This window comes from Aphelocoma coerulescens, chromosome 2 (genome assembly GCF_041296385.1).
Source record: "Aphelocoma coerulescens isolate FSJ_1873_10779 chromosome 2, UR_Acoe_1.0, whole genome shotgun sequence".
Classification (NCBI taxonomy): domain Eukaryota; kingdom Metazoa; phylum Chordata; class Aves; order Passeriformes; family Corvidae; genus Aphelocoma; species Aphelocoma coerulescens.
This window is the reverse complement of record NC_091015.1, coordinates 168,095,986-168,117,634: the sequence shown is the minus strand read 5'-3', so window position 1 is coordinate 168,117,634 and position 21,649 is coordinate 168,095,986. Positions and strand designations below refer to the sequence as shown.

General features: G+C 54.9%; 1 protein-coding gene across 1 annotated transcript in view; it reads left to right on the top strand.

Moving 5' to 3' along the window:
• The first annotated feature begins 598 nt into the window (after positions 1 to 598).
• Positions 599 to 21,649, top strand: part of BOP1 (BOP1 ribosomal biogenesis factor) — a 96,489-nt gene continuing 75,438 nt past the window's right edge. The window contains exons 1-2 of the mRNA XM_069005631.1: positions 599 to 754; positions 8,581 to 8,760. Coding sequence (XP_068861732.1) covers positions 746 to 754; positions 8,581 to 8,760 — 189 coding nt within the window. The 5' untranslated portion in view covers positions 599 to 745. The remainder of the gene's footprint in view (positions 755 to 8,580; positions 8,761 to 21,649) is intronic.

Below are 21,649 nucleotides of genomic sequence, written 5' to 3'. Positions count from 1 at the left end.
CCCCCAGCACGGTGGCCACGCCCAGCCCCGTCTCTGATAAGGGTGTAAGCGCGAGGACACCCCCCCTTATGCCATAACCACGCCCCCGCTCACCTGGCCACGCCCCCTCACACATGGCCACGCCTCCTGCCCACAGGGACACGCCCCCTCACACCTGGCCACGCCCCCTCACACCTGGCCACAGGGACACTCCCCCGCACACCTGGCCACGCCCCCTCACACCTGGCCACCCTCCGGGCATTTTTGGCAATCCCTGGGCGTGGCTCTGGCAGGGACACGCCCCCAAAGGCGTAGCCCCGCCCCTTTTCCATGACCACGCCCCTTTCCCATCGCGGGCAGCGGCCGCAGGGAACGCCCCCGGCGGTGTTGGCCACGCCCCCTCCCCAAACCACGCCCCAAGCCACGCCCCCCTCCCCCAAAAAACCACGCCCCTTTCCCGGCGCTCACGCTGCATTTGGCGCCGCTGCCGCTGCGCGCATGCGCGCGTCCGGCGGCGCGGCCGCTCCGGCGCATGCGCACTTGGCTTTTGCGCTTTCCCGCCGCGCCTCTCCCTTCCCGTTATCTTTCCCGCTTCGCCGTTATCGTTCCCGTTATCTTTTTTCGTTCCCGTTATCGTGCCCTCCTCAGGAGCGGCATTCCCGCCCTCGGTAGCGGCGCGGGAGAAGGCGGAAGCGCGGTGGGCGGGGGCGTGGCCGCACCTCTGACCCGCGCCCACGTGTTCGGCGGCGCACGCGGAGCCGCCAGCATGGAGCAGGTCCGGGGGTGACCTGGGAGGGGGACACGGGGGACACACAGGGGGTTGTCCTGGCAAAGGGGAGCGAGGGGGACACTCACGGGATTGCCGTGGCAACGGGCAGGGGGCTGGTCTGGTCCCGGTGAGCGGGGATCGGGATTTGGGAGGGGGCCCGGCCTGGTCCCCGTCAGGGGGGACCGGCTGTGAGGGGGGGTCTGGACTTGTCCTGAGGGGGACCCGGCTGTGAGAGAGGATTTGGGCTCCTGAGGGGGGGACCCGGCAGTGAGGGGTCCGGCCTGGTCTCTGTGAGGGGGAACCTGGCAATGAGTGGGGTCTGGGCTTGTCCTGAGGGGAAAACCCATAATATGGAGGAGTTTGGGTTCCTGAGGGAGAACCCGGCCCTGTCCTGGTGAGGGGGGACCCGGTAATGAGGGGGGGGGTCCGGCCTGGTCTCTGAGAAGGGGAAACCCAACAGTGAGGGGGGTCTGGGCTTGTCCTGAGGGGAAAAACCCTTAATATGGAGGAGTTTGGGTTCCTGAGGGGGGGACCCGGCCCTGTCCTGGTGAAGGGCACCCGGTAATGGGGGGGGTCCAGCCTGGCCTCTGTGAGGGGGAACCCGGCAGTGAGGGGGGTTCTGGCCTTGTCCTGAGGGGAAAAAGCCTTTATATGGAGGAGTTTGGGCTCCTGAGGGGGGACTCAGCCCTGTCCTGGTGAGGGGGGACCCGGCAATGGGGAGGGTCCAGCCTGGTCTCTGTGAGGGGGATCCCGGCAGTGAGGGGGCTCCAGCCTTGTCCTGAGGGGGAAACCCTCAATATGGAGGAGATTGGGCTCCTGAGGGGGGAGCCGGCAATGGGGGGGGGTCCAGCCTGGTCTCTGTGAGGGGAAACCCTGCAGTGAGGGGAGGTTTGGGTTCCTGAGGGGGAACCCGGCCCTGTCCTGGTGAGGGGCACCCGGCAATGGGGAGGGGTCCAGCCTGGTCTCTGTGAGGGGGGTCCCGGCAGTGAGGGGGGTCTGGCCTTGTCCTGAGGAGGAGAACCCTTAATATGGAGGAGTTTGGGTTCCTGAGGGGGAAAACCCGCAATATGGAGGAGTTTGGGTTCCTGAGGGGGAAAACCCGCAATATGGAGGAGTTTGGGTTCCTGAGGGGGAAAACCCTTAATATGGGGGAGTTTGGGTCTTAAGAGGAGCACCCAGCCCTGTCCTGGTGAGTGGGGACCCAGCAATGGGGGGGGTCCCGCCTGGTCTCTCTGAGGGGAGGTTTGGGTTCCTGAGGGGGGGTCCCGACCCTATGCCGGCTCGGCAATGGGGGGGGTCCAGCCTGGTCTCCATGAGGGGGATCCCGGCAGTGAGGGGGTTCTGGCCTTGTCCTGAGGGGGAAACCTGTAATATGGAGGAGTTTGGGTTCCTGAGGGGAGACCCAGTAATGGGGGGGTCCAGCCTGGTCCTTGTGAGGGGGAACCCAGCAATGAGGGGAGGTTTGGGTTCCTGAGGGGGAACCTGACCCTATCCCAGTGAGGGGGCACCTGGTAATGGGGGGGGGGGGGGTCCGGCCTTTTCCTGAGGGGGAAAACCCTCAATATGGAAGAGTTTGGGCTCTTAAGAGGAGCACCCGGCCCTGTCCTGGTGAGGGGCACCCAGCAATGGGGGGGGTCCAGCCTGGCCTCTGTGAGGGGGAACCCGGCAGTGAGGGGGGTTCTGGCCTTGTCCTGAGGGGGAAACCCTCAATATGGAGGAGTTTGGGCTCCTGAGGGGGGACTCGGCCCTGTCCTGGTGAGGGGGGACCCGGCAATGGGGGAGGTCCGGCCTGGTCTCTGTGAGGGGGATCCCGGCAGTGAGGGGGCTCCAGCCTTGTCCTGAGGGGGAAACCCTCAATATGGAGGAGTTTGGGTTCCTGAGGGGGGACCCGGCAATGGGGGGGGGTCCAGCCTGGTCTCTGTGAGGGGGAACCCGACAGTGAGGGGAGGTTTGGGTTCCTGAGGGGGGACCCGGCAATGGGGGGAGTCCGGCTTGGTCTCCATGAGGGGGAACCCAACAGTGAGGGGGGATTTGGGTTCCTGAGGGGGATACCCGGCCCTGTCCTGGTGAGGGGCACCTGGCAATGGGGGGGGTCCGGCCTGGCCTCTGTGAGGGGGGTCCTGGCAGTGAGGGGGTTCTGGCCTTGTCCTGAGGGGGAAACCCGTAATATGGAGGAGTTTGGGTTCCTGAGGGGACACCCAGTAATGGGGGGGTCCAGCCTGGTCCTTGTGAGGGGGAACCCAGCAGTGAGGGGAGGTTTGGGTTCCTGAGGGGGGGAACTGTCCCTGTCCCAGTCAGGGGGACTCGGCAATTGGGGGGGGGTCCGGCCTTTTCCTGAGGGGGAAAACCCTCAATATGGAGGAGTTTGGGCTCTTAAGAGGAGCACCCGGCCCTGTCCTGGTGAGAGGGGACCCGGCAATTGGGGGGGGGTTCCAGCCTGGTCTTTGTGAGGGGGAACCCTGCAGTGATGGGGGTCTGGCCTTGTCCTGAGGAGGAGAACCCTTAATATGGAGGAGTTTGGGCTCTTAAGAGGAGCACCCAGCCCTGTCCTGGTGAGGGGGGAGCCGGCAATGGGGGAGGTCCGGCCTGGTCTCTGTGAGGGGGATCCCGGCAGTGAGGGGGGTCTGGCCTTGTCCTGAGGGGGAAAACCCTCAATATGGAGGAGATTGGGCTCCTGAGGGGGGAGCCGGCAATGGGAGGGGGTCCAGCCTGGTCTCTGTGAGGGGAAACCCTGCAGTGAGGGGAGGTTTGGGTTCCTGAGGGGGAACCCGGCCCTGTCCTGGTGAGGGGCACCCGGCAATGGGGAGGGGTCCAGCCTGGCCTCTGTGAGGGGGAACCCGGCAGTGAGGGGGGTTCTGGCCTTGTCCTGAGGGGAAAAAGCCTTTATATGGAGGAGTTTGGGCTCCTGAGGGGGGACTCAGCCCTGTCCTGGTGAGGGGGGACCCGGCAATGGGGAGGGTCCAGCCTGGTCTCTGTGAGGGGGATCCCGGCAGTGAGGGGGCTCCAGCCTTGTCCTGAGGGGGAAACCCTCAATATGGAGGAGATTGGGCTCCTGAGGGGGGAGCCGGCAATGGGGGGGGGTCCAGCCTGGTCTCTGTGAGGGGAAACCCTGCAGTGAGGGGAGGTTTGGGTTCCTGAGGGGGAACCGAGCCCTGTCCTGGTGAGGGGCACCCAGCAATGGGGGAGGTCCAGCCTGGTCTCTGTGAGGGGGAACCCTGCAGTGATGGGGGTCTGGCCTTGTCCTGAGGGGGAAACCTGTAATATGGAGGAGTTTGGGTTCCTGAGGGGAGACCCAGTAATGGGGGGGTCCAGCCTGGTCCTTGTGAGGGGGAACCCAGCAATGAGGGGAGGTTTGGGTTCCTGAGGGGGAACCTGACCCTATCCCAGTGAGGGGGCACCTGGTAATGGGGGGGGGGGGGTCCGGCCTTTTCCTGAGGGGGAAAACCCTCAATATGGAAGAGTTTGGGCTCTTAAGAGGAGCACCCGGCCCTGTCCTGGTGAAGGGCACCCGGCAATGGGGGAGGTCCAGCCTGGTCTCTGTGAGGGGGATCCCGGCAGTGAGGGGGGTCTGGCCTTGTCCTGAGGAGGAAACCCTTAATATGGAGGAGTTTGGGCTCTTAAGAGGAGCACCCAGCCCTGTCCTGGTGAGGGGGGAGCCGGCAATGGGGGAGGTCCGGCCTGGTCTCTGTGAGGGGGATCCCAGCATTGAGAGGGGTTCTGGCCTTGTCCTGAGGGGGAAACCCTCAATATGGAGGAGTTTGGGTTCCTGAGGGGGAAAACCCTCAGTATGGAGGAGTTTGGGCTCCTGAGGGGGGACCCGGCAATGGGGGGGGGTCCAGCCTGGTCTCTGTGAGGGGGAACCCTGCAGTGATGGGGGTCTGGCCTTGTCCTGAGGAGGAAACCCTTAATATGGAGGAGTTTGGGCTCTTAAGAGGAGCACCCAGCCCTGTCCTGGTGAGGGGGGAGCCGGCAATGGGGGAGGTCCGGCCTGGTCTCTGTGAGGGGGATCCCAGCATTGAGAGGGGTTCTGGCCTTGTCCTGAGGGGGAAACCCTCAATATGGAGGAGTTTGGGTTCCTGAGAGGGAAAACCCTCAATATGGAGGAGTTTGGGTTCCTGAGGGGGAAAACCCTCAATATGGAGGAGTTTGGGTTCCTGAGAGGGAAAACCCTCAATATGGAGGAGTTTGGGTTCCTGAGGGGGAAAACCCTCAATATGGAGGAGTTTGGGTTCCTGAGAGGGAAAACCCTCAATATGGAGGAGTTTGGGTTCCTGAGGGGGAAAACCCTCAATATGGAGGAGTTTGGGTTCCTGAGGGGGAAAACCCTCAATATGGAGGAGTTTGGGTTCCTGAGGGGGAAAACCCTCAATATGGAGGAGTTTGGGTTCCTGAGGGGGAAAACCCTCAATATGGAGGAGTTTGGGTTCCTGAGGGGGAAAACCCTCAATATGGAGGAGTTTGGGTTCCTGAGGGGGGAAAACCCTCAATATGGAGGAGTTTGGGTTCCTGAGGGGGGAAAACCCTCAATATGGAGGAGTTTGGGTTCCTGAGGGGGAAAACCCTCAATATGGAGGAGTTTGGGTTCCTGAGAGGGAAAACCCTCAATATGGAGGAGTTTGGGTTCCTGAGGGGGGGAAACCCTCAATATGGAGTAGTTTGGGTTCCTGAGGGGGAAACCCTCAATATGGAGGAGTTTGGGTTCCTGAGAGGGAAAACCCTCAATATGGAGGAGTTTGGGTTCCTGAGGAGGGAAAACCCTCAATATGGAGGAGTTTGGGTTCCTGAGGGGGAAAACCCTCAATATGGAGGAGTTTGGGTTCCTGAGGGGGAAACCCTCAATATGGAGGAGTTTGGGTTCCTGAGAGGGAAAACCCTCAATATGGAGGAGTTTGGGTTCCTGAGGGGGGAAAACCTTCAATATGGAGGAGTTTGGGTTCCTGAGGGGGGACAACCCTCAATATGGAGGAGTTTGGGTTCCTGAGGGGGAAAACCCTCAATATGGAGGAGTTTGGGTTCCTGAGGGGGGAAACCCTCAATATGGAGGAGTTTGGGTTCCTGAGGGGGAAAACCCTCAATATGGAGGAGTTTGGGTTCCTGAGGGGGGGAAACCCTCAATATGGAGGAGTTTGGGTTCCTGAGGGGGAAAACCCTCAATATGGAGGAGTTTGGGTTCCTGAGGGGGAAAACCCTCAATATGGAGGAGTTTGGGTTCCTGAGGGGGAAAACCCTCAATATGGAGGAGTTTGGGTTCCTGAGGGGGGGAAACCCTCAATATGGAGGAGTTTGGGTTCCTGAGGGGGAAAACCCTCAATATGGAGGAGTTTGGGTTCCTGAGGGGGGAAAACCCTCAATATGGAGGAGTTTGGGTTCCTGAGGGGGAAAACCCTCAATATGGAGGAGTTTGGGTTCCTGAGGGGGAAAACCCTCAATATGGAGGAGTTTGGGTTCCTGAGGGGGAAAACCCTCAATATGGAGGAGTTTGGGTTCCTGAGGGGGAAAACCCTCAATATGGAGGAGTTTGGGTTCCTGAGGAGGGGGAACCCTCAATATGGAGGAGTTTGGGTTCCTGAGGGGGGAAAACCCTCAATATGGAGGAGTTTGGGTTCCTGAGGGGGGAAAACCCTCAATATGGAGGAGTTTGGGTTCCTGAGGGGGAAAACCCTCAATATGGAGGAGTTTGGATTCCTGAGGGGGAAAACCCTCAATATGGAGGAGTTTGGGTTCCTGAGGGGGGGAAACCCTCAATATGGAGGAGTTTGGGTTCCTGAGGAGGGGGAACCCTCAATATGGAGGAGTTTGGGTTCCTGAGGGGGAAAACCCTCAGTATGGAGGAGTTTGGGTTCCTGAGGGGGAAACCCTCAATATGGAGGAGTTTGGGTTCCTGAGGGGGGAAACCCTCAATATGGAGGAGTTTGGGTTCCTGAGGGGGGAAAACCCTCAATATGGAGGAGTTTGGGTTCCTGAGGGGGAAAACCCTCAATATGGAGGAGTTTGGGTTCCTGAGGAGGAAAACCCTCAATATGGAGGAGTTTGGGTTCCTGAGGGGGGAAAACCTTCAATATGGAGGAGTTTGGGTTCCTGAGGGGGGGAAACCCTCAATATGGAGGAGTTTGGGTTCCTGAGGGGGGAAAACCTTCAATATGGAGGAGTTTGGGTTCCTGAGGGGGGGAAACCCTCAATATGGAGGAGTTTGGGTTCCTGAGGGGGGAAAACCTTCAATATGGAGGAGTTTGGGTTCCTGAGGGGGGGAAACCCTCAATATGGAGTAGTTTGGGTTCCTGAGGGGGAAACCCTCAATATGGAGGAGTTTGGGTTCCTGAGGGGGAAAACCCGTAATATGGAGGAGTTTGGGTTCCTGAGGGGGGGAAACCCTCAATATGGAGGAGTTTGGGTTCCTGAGAGGGAAAACCCTCAATATGGAGGAGTTTGGGTTCCTGAGGGGGGGAAACTGGCAATATGGAGGAGTTTGGGTTCCTGAGGGGGGGAAACCCTCAATATGGAGGAGTTTGGGTTCCTGAGGGGAAAAACCCTCAATATGGAGGAGTTTGGGTTCCTGAGGGGGAAAACCCTCAATATGGAGGAGTTTGGGTTCCTGAGGGGGAAAACCCTCAATATGGAGGAGTTTGGGTTCCTGAGGGGGGGAAACCCTCAATATGGAGGAGTTTGGGTTCCTGAGGGGAAAAACCCTCAGTATGGAGGAGTTTGGGTTCCTGAGGGGGAAAACCCTCAATATGGAGGAGTTTGGGTTCCTGAGGGGGAAAACCCTGAATATGGAGGAGTTTGGGTTCCTGAGGGGGAAAACCCTCAATATGGCGGAGTTTGGGTTCCTGAGGGGGAAAACCCTCAATATGGAGGAGTTTGGGCTCCTGAGGGGGAAAACCCGTAATATGGAGGAGTTTGGGTTCCTGAGGGGGGGAAACCCTCAATATGGAGGAGTTTGGGTTCCTGAGGGGGGAAAACCCTCAATATGGAGGAGTTTGGGTTCCTGAGGGGGAAAACCCTCAATATGGAGGAGTTTGGGTTCCTGAGGGGGGAAACCCTCAATATGGAGGAGTTTGGGTTCCTGAGGGGGAAAACCCTCAATATGGAGGAGTTTGGGTTCCTGAGGGGGGAAAACCCTCAATATGGAGGAGTTTGGGTTCCTGAGGGGGAAAACCCTCAATATGGAGGAGTTTGGGTTCCTGAGGGGGAAAACCCTCAATATGGAGGAGTTTGGGTTCCTGAGGGGGAAAACCCTCAATATGGAGGAGTTTGGGTTCCTGAGGGGGAAAACCCTCAATATGGAGGAGTTTGGGTTCCTGAGGAGGGGGAACCCTCAATATGGAGGAGTTTGGGTTCCTGAGGGGGAAAACCCTCAGTATGGAGGAGTTTGGGTTCCTGAGGGGGAAACCCTCAATATGGAGGAGTTTGGGTTCCTGAGGGGGGAAAACCCTCAATATGGAGGAGTTTGGGTTCCTGAGGGGGAAACCCTCAATATGGAGGAGTTTGGGTTCCTGAGGGGGAAAACCCTCAATATGGAGGAGTTTGGGTTCCTGAGGGGGAAAACCCTCAATATGGAGGAGTTTGGGTTCCTGAGGGGGAAAACCCTCAATATGGAGGAGTTTGGGTTCCTGAGAGGGAAAACCCTGAATATGGAGGAGTTTGGGTTCCTGAAAGGGAACCTGACCCTATCCCGGTGAGGGGCACCCGGCAATGGGGAGGGGTCCAGCCTGCTCCTGAGGGGGGTCCCGGCAATGTGGGGGTGTCTGTGTTGGGTCGTGTGGCCCTGCCGTGGGTGGGGGTCCCCTCTGTGCCCCTTCCCCGTTGTGACCCCGCTGTGCTTTCCCTTCCAGCCCGGCCCCCCCGGAGGCGGCGAGGAGCTGTCGGAGAGCGAGGAGAGCGTTTATTCCGGGCTGGAGGATTCGGGAAGCGACAGCGAATCCTCCGGGAATGAGGAGGAGCTGGAGGAGGAGGAGGAGGAGGAGGAGGAGGAGGAAGAAGCCCCTGGAAGCCCCTCAGCCCCCCAGACCCAGGTAAGGACTGTGACTGTGATCCCAGGCCTGGATTTGGGAGCTGCCAGCGCATTCCTGACATTCTCCGGCCTCCCAAAATCCAGGAATGGAGAGGCCAGCTGGGAGAGCTGATCCCGGGAGAAAAGTGGGATGGAAGGGGATCCAAGGGGGATCCAGAGTGGGATCTGCTGGCAGGGAACAGGGACAGGAGCAGAGGGAACGGCCTCGGGCTGGGATTTTTGGGAATGGTGGCCTGGGAAGGGCTGCCCGGGCTGGGAGCAGGTTTAAGGAACTCCTGCTCCTTTTTTCAGGTTTAAGGAATTCCCTGGGTTTTTTCCAGGTTTAGGGAATTCCCTGCTTTTTCCAGCTTTAAGGAATTCCTGCTCCTTTTTCCAGGTTTGAGGAATTTTCTGCTCTTTTTCCAGCTTTAAGGAGTTCCCAGGGTTTTTTCCAGGTTTAGGGAATTCCCTGCTTTTTCCAGGTTTAGGAAATTCCCTGGATTTTCCAGCTTTAAGGAATTCCTGCCCCTTTTTCCAGGTTTAGGGAATTCTTGCCTGTTTTTCCAGGTTTAAGGAATTCCCAGGGTTTTCCAGATTTCAGGAATTCCTGCCCTTTTTTCCAGGTTTAGGGAATTCCCTGGGTTTTTCCAGGTTTAAGGAATTTCCAGCGTTTTCCAGGTTTAGGGAATTCCTGCCCTCTTTTCCAGGTTTAAGAAATTCCCTGGATTTTCCAGGTTTAAGGAATTCCCTGGGGTTTTTTCCAGCTTTAAGGAATTCCTGCTCCTTTTTCCAGGTTTAGGGAATTCCCAGGGTTTTTCCAGCTTTAAGGAATTCCCTGCTTTTTCCAGGTTTACGGAATTCCTGCCCCCTTTTCCAGGTTTAAGGAATTCCTTGGGTTTTTTCCAGGTTTAGGGAATTCCCAGGGTTTTTATCCAGCTTTCAGGAATTCCTGCCCTATTTTAGATTTAAGGAATTCCCTGCTTTTTCCCCCAACTTTGAGCCATTCCCTGCCCTTTTCCCAGCTTTCAGGAATTCCCAGCTTTCAGGAATTCCCTGCCTTTTCCCGGGATTCCTCCCCACCCCAGGCAGATCCCGGCCTCTGACACCATTCCCAGCATTCCCCTGGGAAAATTCCCACTTTCCCTTTGCCCCAGCGTGGAATTTTCCCGGAATTTCCCAAAGTTTGACCTCAAATCCCGTTTTTCCCCCCGGAGCTTCCTTCTCTGCCGTGTTTTTCCCGTGGGAATTGGGCTTTTCCAGGCAGTAATTCCAGGGATGAGCTCCAGCCCCATCCTGCTGGATTTGCTCCGGGTTATCCCTGTCCTGCTTTTCCAGGCTCCTTTCTCCCGGGGCAGCTTCAGGTGGGATTTTCGGGAATATTTCCCCTGGGAGTGGCTGGAATTCCTGGAAATTCCGGGCTGGAGCGGCCATTCCCGGCTGGAATTGCCATCGCTGGGGGCGTGGGATGGGTTCAGGGCTGAGATTTGGGATCCCCATTCCCAGGATTTGGGATGGGATCAGGGCTGGGATTTGGGATCCCCATTCCCAGGATTTGGGATGGGACCAGGGTCGGGATTTGGGATCCCCATTCCCAGGATTTGGGATGGGATCAGGGCTGGGATTTGGGATCCCCATTCCCAGGATTTGGGATGGGATCAGGGCCGGGATTTGGGATCCCCATTCCCAGGATTTCCCATCCCTGTGGATTTGGGATGGGATCAGGGTCGGGATTTGGGATCCCCATTCCCAGGATTTGGGATGGGACCAGGGTCGGGATTTGGGATCCCCATTCCCAGGATTTGGGATGGGATCAGGGCTGGGATTTGGGATCCCCATTCCCAGGATTTGGGATGGGATCAGGGCCGGGATTTGGGATCCCCATTCCCAGGATTTCCCATCCCTGTGGATTTGGGATGGGATCAGGGTCGGGATTTGGGATCCCCATTCCCAGGATTTGGGATGGGATCAGGGCCGGGATTTGGGATCCCCATTCCCAGGATTTGGGATGGGATCAGGGCCGGGATTTGGGATCCCCATTCCCAGGATTTCCCATCCCTGTGGGATTTGGGATTGGGACAAACTGAGGGGCTCCCAGGGCTTTTCCCAGCTCAGCCATTCCCTGATCCCAGTTTGCACTGGGAGGAGGAACTGGGAATGCCGGCGGCTCCCGGGCCGATGGAACAGGAGCCAATCCAGCAGAATTCCCTCCTGGATGGTGCTGGCTTGTCCAGGAGCCTCCCAATCCCAGCAAATCCCAGGAATTCCCAGCTCCCGAAATCCCAGAGCTGCCATTCCCAAAATCCCGAAATCCCAGAGCTGCCACTCCCAAAATCCCACAGCTGCCATTCCCAGCTCCCAAAATCCCAGAGCTGCCATTCCGGAAATCCCAGAGCTGCCATTCCCAGCTCCCAAAATCCCAGAGCTGCCATTCCGGAAATCCCAAAATCCCAGAGCTGCCATTCCCGAAATCCCAGAGCTGCCATTCCCTGCTCCCGAAATCCCAGAGCTGCCATTCCCAAAATCCCGAAATCCCAGAGCTGCCATTCCCGAAATCCCAAAATCCCAGAGCTGCCACTCCCGAAATCCCAGAGCTGCCATTCCCGAAATCCCAGAGCTGCCATTCCCAAAATCCCAGGTGGGAAAAGCTCCACAGGGAATTCCTGGCTGGATTTTCCCTCTGGGGAGTTTTTCCAGGGGTTTTGGAGGGAGGAAGATCCCAGGGAGGCTCCTCAGCTTGGGAAGGATGTGGAGGGGATGGAGCAGATGCCGAGATTCCCTGGAAAGGGAATGGGCTGGGAATGAGCTGGGAATGAGCTGGGAATGAGCAGGGGGAGCCGGGGAATTCCAGGAGAGCCCGGAGCCCCTTGCAGGGCCTTTTCCAGAGGTTTTTCCAGCACAGCTGGAGAGGGCCTTGGGATAAAGGCTGCAGGGGCAGGAGCCAGGGGGGGTTTAGGGAATTTTGAGGGGTTTTTAGGGAATTGTCAGGGGTTTATTAGAGAATGTCAAGGTTTTTTTTAGGGAATTTTGAGGAGGTTTTTAGGGCATTTTGAGCGTTTTTTTAGGGGATTTTCAGGGTTTTTTTTAGGGACTTTTCAGGGTTTTTTTAGGGAATGTCAGGGGCTTTTTTAGGGAATTTTCAGGGATTTTTTTAGGGAATTTTTGGGTTTTTTTTAGGGAATTTTGAGGGGTCCTTTTAGGGAATTTTCAGGGGGGGGGGTTTAGGGAATTTTCAGGATTTTTTTAGGGAATTTTGAAGGGTTTTTTAGGGAATTTTCAGGGGGGGTTTTTTGGGGAATTTTTAGGGGTTTTTTTTAGGGAATTTTGAGGGGTCCTTTTAGGGAATTTTCAGGTCTTTTTTAGGGAATTTTCAGGGTCTTTTTTAGGGAATTTTGAGGGGGTTTTAGGGAATTTTTGGGGCTTTTTAGGGAATTTTGAGGAGATTTTTTTAGGGAATTTTCAGGGGATTTTTAGGGAATGAAGCCGCGGAGTTGCTGCGCTGGGAGCCGGGAATGGCAGCTGGAACCCCCCGGGATGGAGGGAATGGGATAAAGGGAGAGCTGGGAATGAGCTGGGAATGAGCAGGGGGAGCCGGGGAATTCCAGGAGAGCCCGGAGCCCCTTGCAGGGCCTTTTCCAGAGGTTTTTCCAGCACAGCTGGAGAGGGCCTTGGGATAAAGGCTGCAGGGGCAGGAGCCAGGCAATGGCTTCCCCATGGAATTTTGGGATCTTGGGAAGCCATTCCTGCCCACCAGGGAATTCCCAGAGAATCCCTGGAACAACCCCTGGAACATCCCGGGATTCCGGGAGGTGTTGGGAGGCTCTGGATGCTCCTGGAGGTCCCTTCCCCACCCCCTGCTCCTCACAAGGAATTCCGTGCCTTCATCCCGGTTTTCCTCCCAAGCCTGGTGCGGGATTTATTCCCAAAAATTCGCTGTGGAGCTGGAATTGCTGCCGGGAGGTGCTGAGGGCAGGTGGGGAGGAAAAATCCTGGATTGCAGGGCTGGAAATTCGGGAATGCTGGTGCAGGGCTGGAAATTCGGGAATGCTGGGTCCCAGGCTGGAAATTCGGGAATGCTGGTGCAGGGCTGGAAATTCGGGAATGCTGGGTCCCAGGCTGGGAATTTGGGAATGCTGGTGCAGGGCTGGAAATTTGGGAATGCTGGTGCGGGACTGGAAATTTGGGAATGCTGGGTCCCGGGCTGGAAGTTTGGGAATGCTGGTGCAGGGCTGGAAATTTGGGAATGCTGGGTCCCAGGCTGGAAATTTGGGAATGCTGGTGCGGGACTGGAAATTCGGGAATGCTGGGTCCCAGGCTGGGAATTCGGGAATGCTGGTGCACAGCTGGAAATTTGGGAATGCTGGGTCCCGGGCTGGAAATTCGGGAATGCTGGTGCAGGGCTGGAAATTTGGGAATGCTGGTGCAGGGCTGGAAATTTGGGAACACTGGGTTCCAGGCTGGAAATTCGGGAATGCTGGGTCCCTGCTGCTCTTTGGAGCGTCGCTTTTCCATATGGAAAAAGGGATTTTGGGTCGTGTCCCAGGGTGGTGTGGGGCCCCCGGAGCCATCCCAAAAAATCCTGGAATTCAGCTTGGGAATAGAGCTGGGGGGTTCAGAGAAATCCTGGAGCTGCCAGAGCCGGATGAATTCCAGTCGAGATTTGTCCCGGGTTTTTTTTTTCCCAGCTTTTCCAGGTGCAAAGTCTGGAGCCGGCTCTGAGGGGCGACATTCCCTCACATTCCCGGATTCCCTCACATTCCCTCGCATTCCCGGATTCCCTGACATTCCCTGACATTCCCTCACATTCCCGGATTCCCTGACATTCCCTCACATTCCCTCACATTCCCGGATTCCCTCACATTCCCTCGCATTCCCGGATTCCCTGACATTCCCTCACATTCCCGGATTCCCTCACATTCCCTCCCATTCCCTCCCATTCCCTCCCATTCCCTCCCATTCCCTCCCATTCCCTGACATTCCCTGACATTCCCTCACATTCCCGGATTCCCTGACATTCCCTGACATTCCCTGACATTCCCTCCCATTCCCTCCCATTCCCTCCCATTCCCGGATTCTGTGGGAGCCATCCCGGCCCTGTCCTGGGCGCTGGGAATCCTCGCCCTGGGGCCATTCCCAGAGCTCCCAGACTTTTCCAGGCTCTTCCTAAACTTTTCCAGGGCCATTCCCAGAGCTCCCACACCAATTCCAGGGCTCTTCCCAGAGCTCCCACTTTTCTCCAGGGTTTCTTCCAGGGCTCTTCCCAAACTTTTCCAGGGCTCTTCCCAGAGCTCCCACACCAATTCCAGGCTTTTCCCAGAGCTCCCACTTTTCTCCAGGCTCTTCCCAGAGCTCCCAGACTGTTCCAGGGCTCTTCCCAAACTTTTCCAGGGCCATTCCCAAACTTTTCCAGGGTCGTTCCCACTTTTCTCCAGGAGTCTTCCCAGAGCTCCCAGACTTTTCCCAGAGCTCCCAAACTTTTCCAGGGCCGTTCCCACTTTTCTTCAGGAGTCTTCCCAGAGCTCCCAGACTTTTCCAGGCTCTTCCCAAACTTTTCCAGGGCCATTCCCAGAGCTCCCACACCAATTCCAGGGCTCTTCCCAGAGCTCCCAAACTTTTCCAGGCTCTTCCCAAACTTTTCCAGGGCTCTTCCCAGAGCTCCCACTTTTCTCCTGGGCTCTTCCCAAAGCTCCCAAACTTTTCCAGGGCCATTCCCAAACTTTTCCAGGGCCATTCCCAGAGCTCCCAGACTGTTCCAGGGCTCTTCCCAAACTTTTCCAGGGCCACTCCCAGAGCTCCACACCAATTCCAGGCTTTTCCAGGGCTGTTCCCACACCACTCCAGGGCCGTTCCCAGAGCTCCCACAGCTCTTCCAAGCTCTTCCCAAAGCTCCCAGACTGTTCCAGGGCTCTTCCCAAACTTTTCCAGGGCTCTTCCCAAACTTTTCCAGGGCCATTCCCAGAGCTCCCAGACTGTTCCAGGGCTCTTCCCAAACTTTTCCAGGGCCATTCCCAAACTTTTCCAGGGTCGTTCCCACTTTTCTCCAGGGCTCTTCCCAGAGCTCCCAAACTTTTCCAGGCTCTTCCCAAACTTTTCCAGGGCTCTTCCCAGAGCTCCCACTTTTCTCCTGGGCTGTTCCCAAAGCTCCCAAACTTTTCCAGGGCCATTCCCAGAGCTCCCAGACTTTTCCAGGGTTTTTCCCGGAGCTCCCAAACTTTTCCCCAGGGCCGCTCCCAGAGCTCCCAAATTTCCCCTTTCCCCTCCCTTTCCCAGCCCCACTTTCGGGTGTTCCCCCCCTTTCTTTGGGACACCGGGATCCGTCTCCCTCCCCCTCTGGAAAGCGCTCCTGGAGCTCCCGATCTCCATAACCCCCGGAAGGGCCGCGGGGGCAAAATTTGGGAATTCGGGGGGAGAGGAGCGGCTTTGGCTCGGGAATCGCAGCCCCGGGAGCTTCCAGAGGCTTCCAGAAAAGCGGGATCGAGCGGGATCGAGCGGGATCGAGCGGGATGCGGAGATGGAAGCGGGGGGAGAGGGGGCCCTTCCCGGGCTCCGGCTGCTCCTGGGCATCCCGGGAAAATCTGGGAATGCTGCGGGCAGAGGGGGCGGCTGGGAAAGGGGGGAGAGCCTCGGGATGGACCCGGGGGAAGAGGGGAGAGTTGGGATTTGGGATTTGGGATTTGGGAATGCCGGGATGGGGAAGGGGTTGGGGTTTTTTTGGGGGGGGAAATTTGAGGGATTTTGGAATGTCTGGAATTCCTTGGGCGCCCTCTGGTGGAGCGGGGCGCGAAAATTCCCGAGCAAAATTCCCGAGCAAAAAATTCCCGAGCAAAAAATCCCGAGTAAAAAATTCCCGAGCAAAAATTCCCGAGTAAAAAATTCCCGACCAAAAATTCCCGAGCAAAAAATTCCCCGGGAATGTTCCCGTCCTGGCAGGAGCTGCTGGAAATGCAGCGGGAGCAGCCCGGCCCTTCCCAGCCCAGTGCCCAGAGCCTCGGGGGGATTCCAGCCGGGACTTAGTGTGGGAAAGCCGGGCTTTATTGTGGGAAAGCCGGGCTTTATTGTGGAAAAGCTGGGATTTATTGTGGAAAAGCTGGGTTTTTATGGAAAAGCTGGGACTTATTGTGGAAAAGCCGGGTTTTTATGGAAAAGCTGTGTTTTTATGGAAAAGCTGGGGTTTATTGTGGAAAAGCCGGGCTTTATTGTGGAAAAGCTGGGATTTATTGTGGAAAAGCCGGGCTTTATTGTGGAAAAGCTGGGATTTATTGTGGAAAAGCCGGGCTTTATTGTGGAAAAGCCGGGCTTTATTGTGGAAAAGCTGGGGTTTATTGTGGAAAAGCCGGGGTTTATTGTGGAAAAGCCGGATTTTTATGGAAAAGCTGGGTTTTTATGGAAAAGCTGGGGTTTATTGTGGAAAAGCTGGGATTTCTTGTGGAAAAGCTGGGATTTATTGTGGAAAAGCCGGATTTTTATGGAAAAGCTGGGGTTTATTGTGGAAAAGCCGGGCTTTATTGTGGAAAAGCCGGGTTTTTAAGGAAAAGCTGCGTTTTTATGGAAAAGCTGGGTTTTTAAGGAAACGCAGGAATTTCTTAATGAAAAAGCTGATTTTTTTTTAAGGAAAAGCTGGGATTTATTGTGGAAAAGCCGGGCTTTATTGTGGAAAAGCTGGGATTTATTGTGGAAAAGCCGGGTTGTTTTATGGAAAAGCAGAGTTTTTTTAAGAAAAAGCTGGGTTTTATTGTGGAAAAGCCAGAATTTCTTAATGGAAAAGCAGATTTTTTTTAAGGAAAAGCTGGGTTTTATTGTGGAAAAGCCAGGGTCTTTTAAGGAAAAGCTGGGTTTTTAAGGAAAAGCTGGATTTTATTGTGGAAAAGCTGGGATTTATTGTGGAAAAGCCGGGTTTTTATGGAAAAACTGGTTTTTTTTAATGGAAAAACTGGGTTTTATTGTGGAAAAGCCGGGATTTTATTGTGGAAAAGCTGGGTCTTATTATGGAAAAGCCGGATTTTTTTTGGTTGAAAAGCCGGGATTTATTGTGGAAAAGCCGAGTTTTTAAGGAAAAGCTGGGATTTATTGTGGAAAAGCCGGGTTTTTAAGGAAAAGCTGGGATTTGTTGTGGAAAAGCCGGGATTTATTGTGGAAAAGCTGGGGTTTATTGTGGAAAAGCCAGATTTTTTTATGGAAAAGCAGAGTTTTTTAAAGGAAAAGCTGGGTTTTATTATGGAAAAGCCGGGGTCTTTTAAGGAAAAGCTGGGTTTTTAGGGAAAAGCTGGATTTTATTGTGGAAAAGCTGGGATTTATTGTAGAAAAGCTGTGTTTTTATGGAAAAACTGTTTTTTTTTAATGGAAAAACTGGGTTTTATTGTGGAAAAGCCAGGATTTTATTGTGGAAAAGCTGGGATTTATTGTAGAAAAGCTGGGTCTTATTATGGAAAAGCCGGATTTTTTTTGGTTGAAAAGCCGGGATTTATTGTGGAAAAGCCGAGTTTTTAAGGAAAAGCTGGGATTTATTGTGGAAAAGCCGGGCTTTATTGTGGAAAAGCTGGGATTTGTTGTGGAAAAGCCGGGTTGTTTTATGGAAAAGCAGAGTTTTTTTAAGAAAAAGCTGGGTTTTATTGTGGAAAAGCCAGAATTTCTTAATGGAAAAGCAGATTTTTTTTAAGGAAAAGCTGGGTTTTATTGTGGAAAAGCCAGGGTCTTTTAAGGAAAAGCTGGGTTTTTAAGGAAAAGCTGGATTTTATTGTGGAAAAGCTGGGATTTATTGTGGAAAAGCCGGGTTTTTATGGAAAAACTGGTTTTTTTTAATGGAAAAACTGGGTTTTATTGTGGAAAAGCCGGGATTTTATTGTGGAAAAGCTGGGTCTTATTATGGAAAAGCCGGATTTTTTTTGGTTGAAAAGCCGGGATTTATTGTGGAAAAGCCGAGTTTTTAAGGAAAAGCTGGGATTTATTGTGGAAAAGCCGGGTTTTTAAGGAAAAGCTGGGATTTGTTGTGGAAAAGCCGGGATTTATTGTGGAAAAGCCGGGGTTTATTGTGGAAAAGCCAGATTTTTTTATGGAAAAGCAGAGTTTTTTAAAGGAAAAGCTGGGTTTTATTATGGAAAAGCCGGGGTCTTTTAAGGAAAAGCTGGGTTTTTAGGGAAAAGCTGGATTTTATTGTGGAAAAGCTGGGATTTATTGTAGAAAAGCTGTGTTTTTATGGAAAAACTGTTTTTTTTTAATGGAAAAACTGGGTTTTATTGTGGAAAAGCCAGGATTTTATTGTGGAAAAGCTGGGATTTATTGTAGAAAAGCTGGGTCTTATTATGGAAAAGCCGGATTTTTTTTGGTTGAAAAGCCGGGATTTATTGTGGAAAAGCCGAGTTTTTAAGGAAAAGCTGGGATTTATTGTGGAAAAGCCGGGCTTTATTGTGGAAAAGCTGGGATTTGTTGTGGAAAAGCTGGGTTTTTATGGAAAAACTGGGGTTTTTTAATGGAAAAACTGGGTTTTATTATGGAAAAGCCAGGATTTATTGTGGAAAAGCTGGTTTTTTTTAAGGAAAAGCCGGGCTTTATTGTGGAAAAGCCGGGGTCTATTGTGGAAAGGCCAAGTTTTTTGTGGAAAAGCTGGGATTTATTGTGGAAAAGCCAGGGTTTTATAGTAAAGCCAGGTTTTTATGGAAAAGCTGGGCTTTTTTACGGAAAAACAGGAATTTCTTAATGCAAAAGCCGATTTTTTTTAAGGAAAAGCCGGGTTTTATTGTGGAAGAGCCGGGATTTATTGTGGAAAAGCCGGGTTTTTATGGAATAGCCGGGTTTTGTTATGGAAAAGCCGGGCTTTTATAGAAAAGCCAGGTTTTTATGGAAAAGCTGGGATTTATTGTGGAAAAGCTGGGGTTTTATGGAAAAGCTGCGTTTTTATGAGCCAGACTGATCCAAACTGGCCCAAACTGAGCCAAACTGGGCCAGACTGAGCCAAACTGGGCCAGACTGAGCCAAACTGGCCCAAACTGACCCGAAGTGGCCCGAACTGACCCGAACTGCCCCAAACTGCCCCAAACTGCCCCAAACTGAGCCAAACTGAGCCAAACTGAGCCAAACTGAGCCAAACTGACCCAAACTGACCCAAACTGGGCCAAACTGGGCCAGACTGACCCAAACTGACCCGAAGTGGCCCGAACTGCCCCAAACTGCCCCAAACTGAGCCAAACTGACCCAAACTGACCCAAACTGACCCAAACTGACCCAAACTGGGCCAGACTGACCCAAACTGACCCAAACTGACCCAAACTGGGCCAGACTGACCCAAACTGACCCAAACTGAGCCAAACTGGCCCAAACTGATCCAAACCGGCCCAAACTGACTGAAAATGACCCAAACTGACCCGAACTGGTCCAAACTGACCCGAACTGACCCAAACTGATCCAAACTGACCCAAACTGGCCCGAACTGACCCGAACTGACCCAAACTGATCCAAACTGACCCAAACTGGCCCAAACTGGTCCAAACTGACCCAAACTGGCCCAAACTGGCCCGAACTGGCCCAAACTGACCCAAACTGGCCCAAACTGATCTGAACCGCCCCAAACCGCCCCAAACTGGCCCAAACTGGCCCAAACTGGCCCAAACTGGCCCAAACTGCCCCAAACTGGCCCAAACTGGCCCAAACTGGCCCAAACTGAGCCAAACTGACCCAAACCGACCCAAACTGACCCAAACCGGCCCAAACTGACCCAAACCGGCCCAAACTGACCCGAACTGGCCCAAACTGATCCAAACTGGCCCAAACTGACCCAAACTGATCCAAACTGACCCAAACTGACCCAAACCGACCCAAACTGGCCCAAACTGACCCAAACTGGCCCAAACTGAGCCAAACTGACCCAAACTGGCCCAAACCGGCCCAAACTGGCCCAAACGGACCCAAACTGCCCCGAACCGGCCCAAACTGCCCCAAACTGCCCCAAACTGCCCCAAACTGGCCCAAACTGCCCCAAACTGCCCCGAACCGGCCCAAACTGCCCCGAACCGGCCCAAACTGCCCCAAACCGACCCAAACCGACCCAAACTGGCCCAAACTGCCCCAAACCGCCCCAAACTGCCCCAAACCGGTCCCACCCGGAGCAGCAAACCCGGAGCTCTCCCGATCCGGCCCCTCCGGATCCTTCCCAGCCCCCGCTGCCGGGGGAGGGGCGGGGGGGGGGGGGGGAGCGGAGGGCAAAGGGGGAAACCCAACCCCGGCCCCATCCCAGCGCCAAAAACCTGGGAAAAAACTTCCCCGAGCTGCCTGCGGAACGTTCCCGGCTCCGGCCGGGGCCGATCCCACCCGGGCCGGCTTTTAGGGCTCCCAGCGGGAACCTTGGCCTGGAGCTGCTTTTCCAATCATTCCCAAAAATCCGGCCCCGAAGCCGATCCCGCTCCGAGGGGGGGCTCCGGAAAAGGGGAGGGGGGGAGGGGGTTTTGTTTTTCCAGGGAAAGTTTGGGAGCGTTCCCGGAGCCCACACGGAGTCGGGGTTGGGGGTGGGAGAGGGGTTGGGATGTGGGGGGATCCCAGGAAAGGGAATTTGGGAATTTGGGGCGGCCCAGGGGATTCAGGGCAGCTCAGGGGATTTGGGAATTGAGGGAGGGACAGGGGATTTGGGAATTTGGGGCAGCCCAGGGAATTTGGGAATCGAGAGCAGCCCAGGGAATTTGGGAATTGAGGCAGCCCAGGGGATTTGGGAATTGAGGGAGGGACAGGGAATTTGGGAATTTGGGGCAGCCCAGGGGATTTGGGAATTGAGGGAGGGACAGGGAATTTGGGAATTGGGGCAGCCCAGGGGATTTGGGAATTGAGGGAGGGACAGGGAATTTGGGAATTGGGGCAGCCCAGGGAATTTGGGAATTGAGGGAGGGACAGGGAATTTGGGAATTCAGAGCAGTGCAGGGAATTTGGGAATCGAGAGCAGCCCAGGGAATTTGGGAATTGAGGCAGCCCAGGGAATTTGGGAATTGAGGGCGGGACAGGGAATTTGGGAATTGGGAGCAGCCCAGGGAATTTGGGAATTGAGGGAGGGACAGGGAATTTGGGAATTGAGGGCAGTGCAGGGGATTTGGGAATTGAGGCAGCCCAGGGAATTTGGGAATTGAAGGAGGGACAGGGAATTTGGGAATTGAGGGAGGGACAGGGAATTTGGGAATTGAGGGAGGGACAGGGAATTTGGGAATTCAGGGCAGTGCAGGGAATTTGGGAATTGGGGCAGCCCAGGGAATTTGGGAATTGAGGGAGGGACAGGGAATTTGGGAATTGGGGGAGGGACAGGGAATTTGGGAATTGGGGGAGGGACAGGGAATTTGGGAATTGAGGGAGGGACAGGGAATTTGGGAATTCAGGGCAGTGCAGGGAATTTGGGAATTGGGGCAGCCCAGGGAATTTGGGAATTTGGGGCAGCCCAGGGAATTTGGGAATTGAGGGAGGGACAGGGAATTTGGGAATTGGGAGCAGCCCAGGGAATTTGGGAATTGAAGGAGGGACAAGGAATTTGGGAATTGGGGGAGGGACAGGGAATTTGGGAATTGGGAGCAGCCCAGGGAATTTGGGAATTGAAGGAGGGACAGGGAATTTGGGAATTCAGAGCAGCCCAGGGAATTTGGGAATTTGGGGCAGCCCAGGGAATTTGGGAATTGAGGGAGGGACAGGGAATTTGGGAATTTGGGGCAGCCCAGGGAATTTGGGAATTGGGGCAGCCCAGGGAATTTGGGAATTTGGGGCGGCCCAGGGAATTTGGGAATTGAGGGAGGGACAGGGAATTTGGGAATTGGAGCAGCCCAGGGAATTTGGGAATTGAGGCAGCCCAGGGGATTTGGGAATTGAGGGAGGGACAGGGAATTTGGTAATTTGGGGCAGGCCAGGGAATTTGGGAATTGAGGGAGGGACAGGGGGGGTCCAACCCCAGCTCC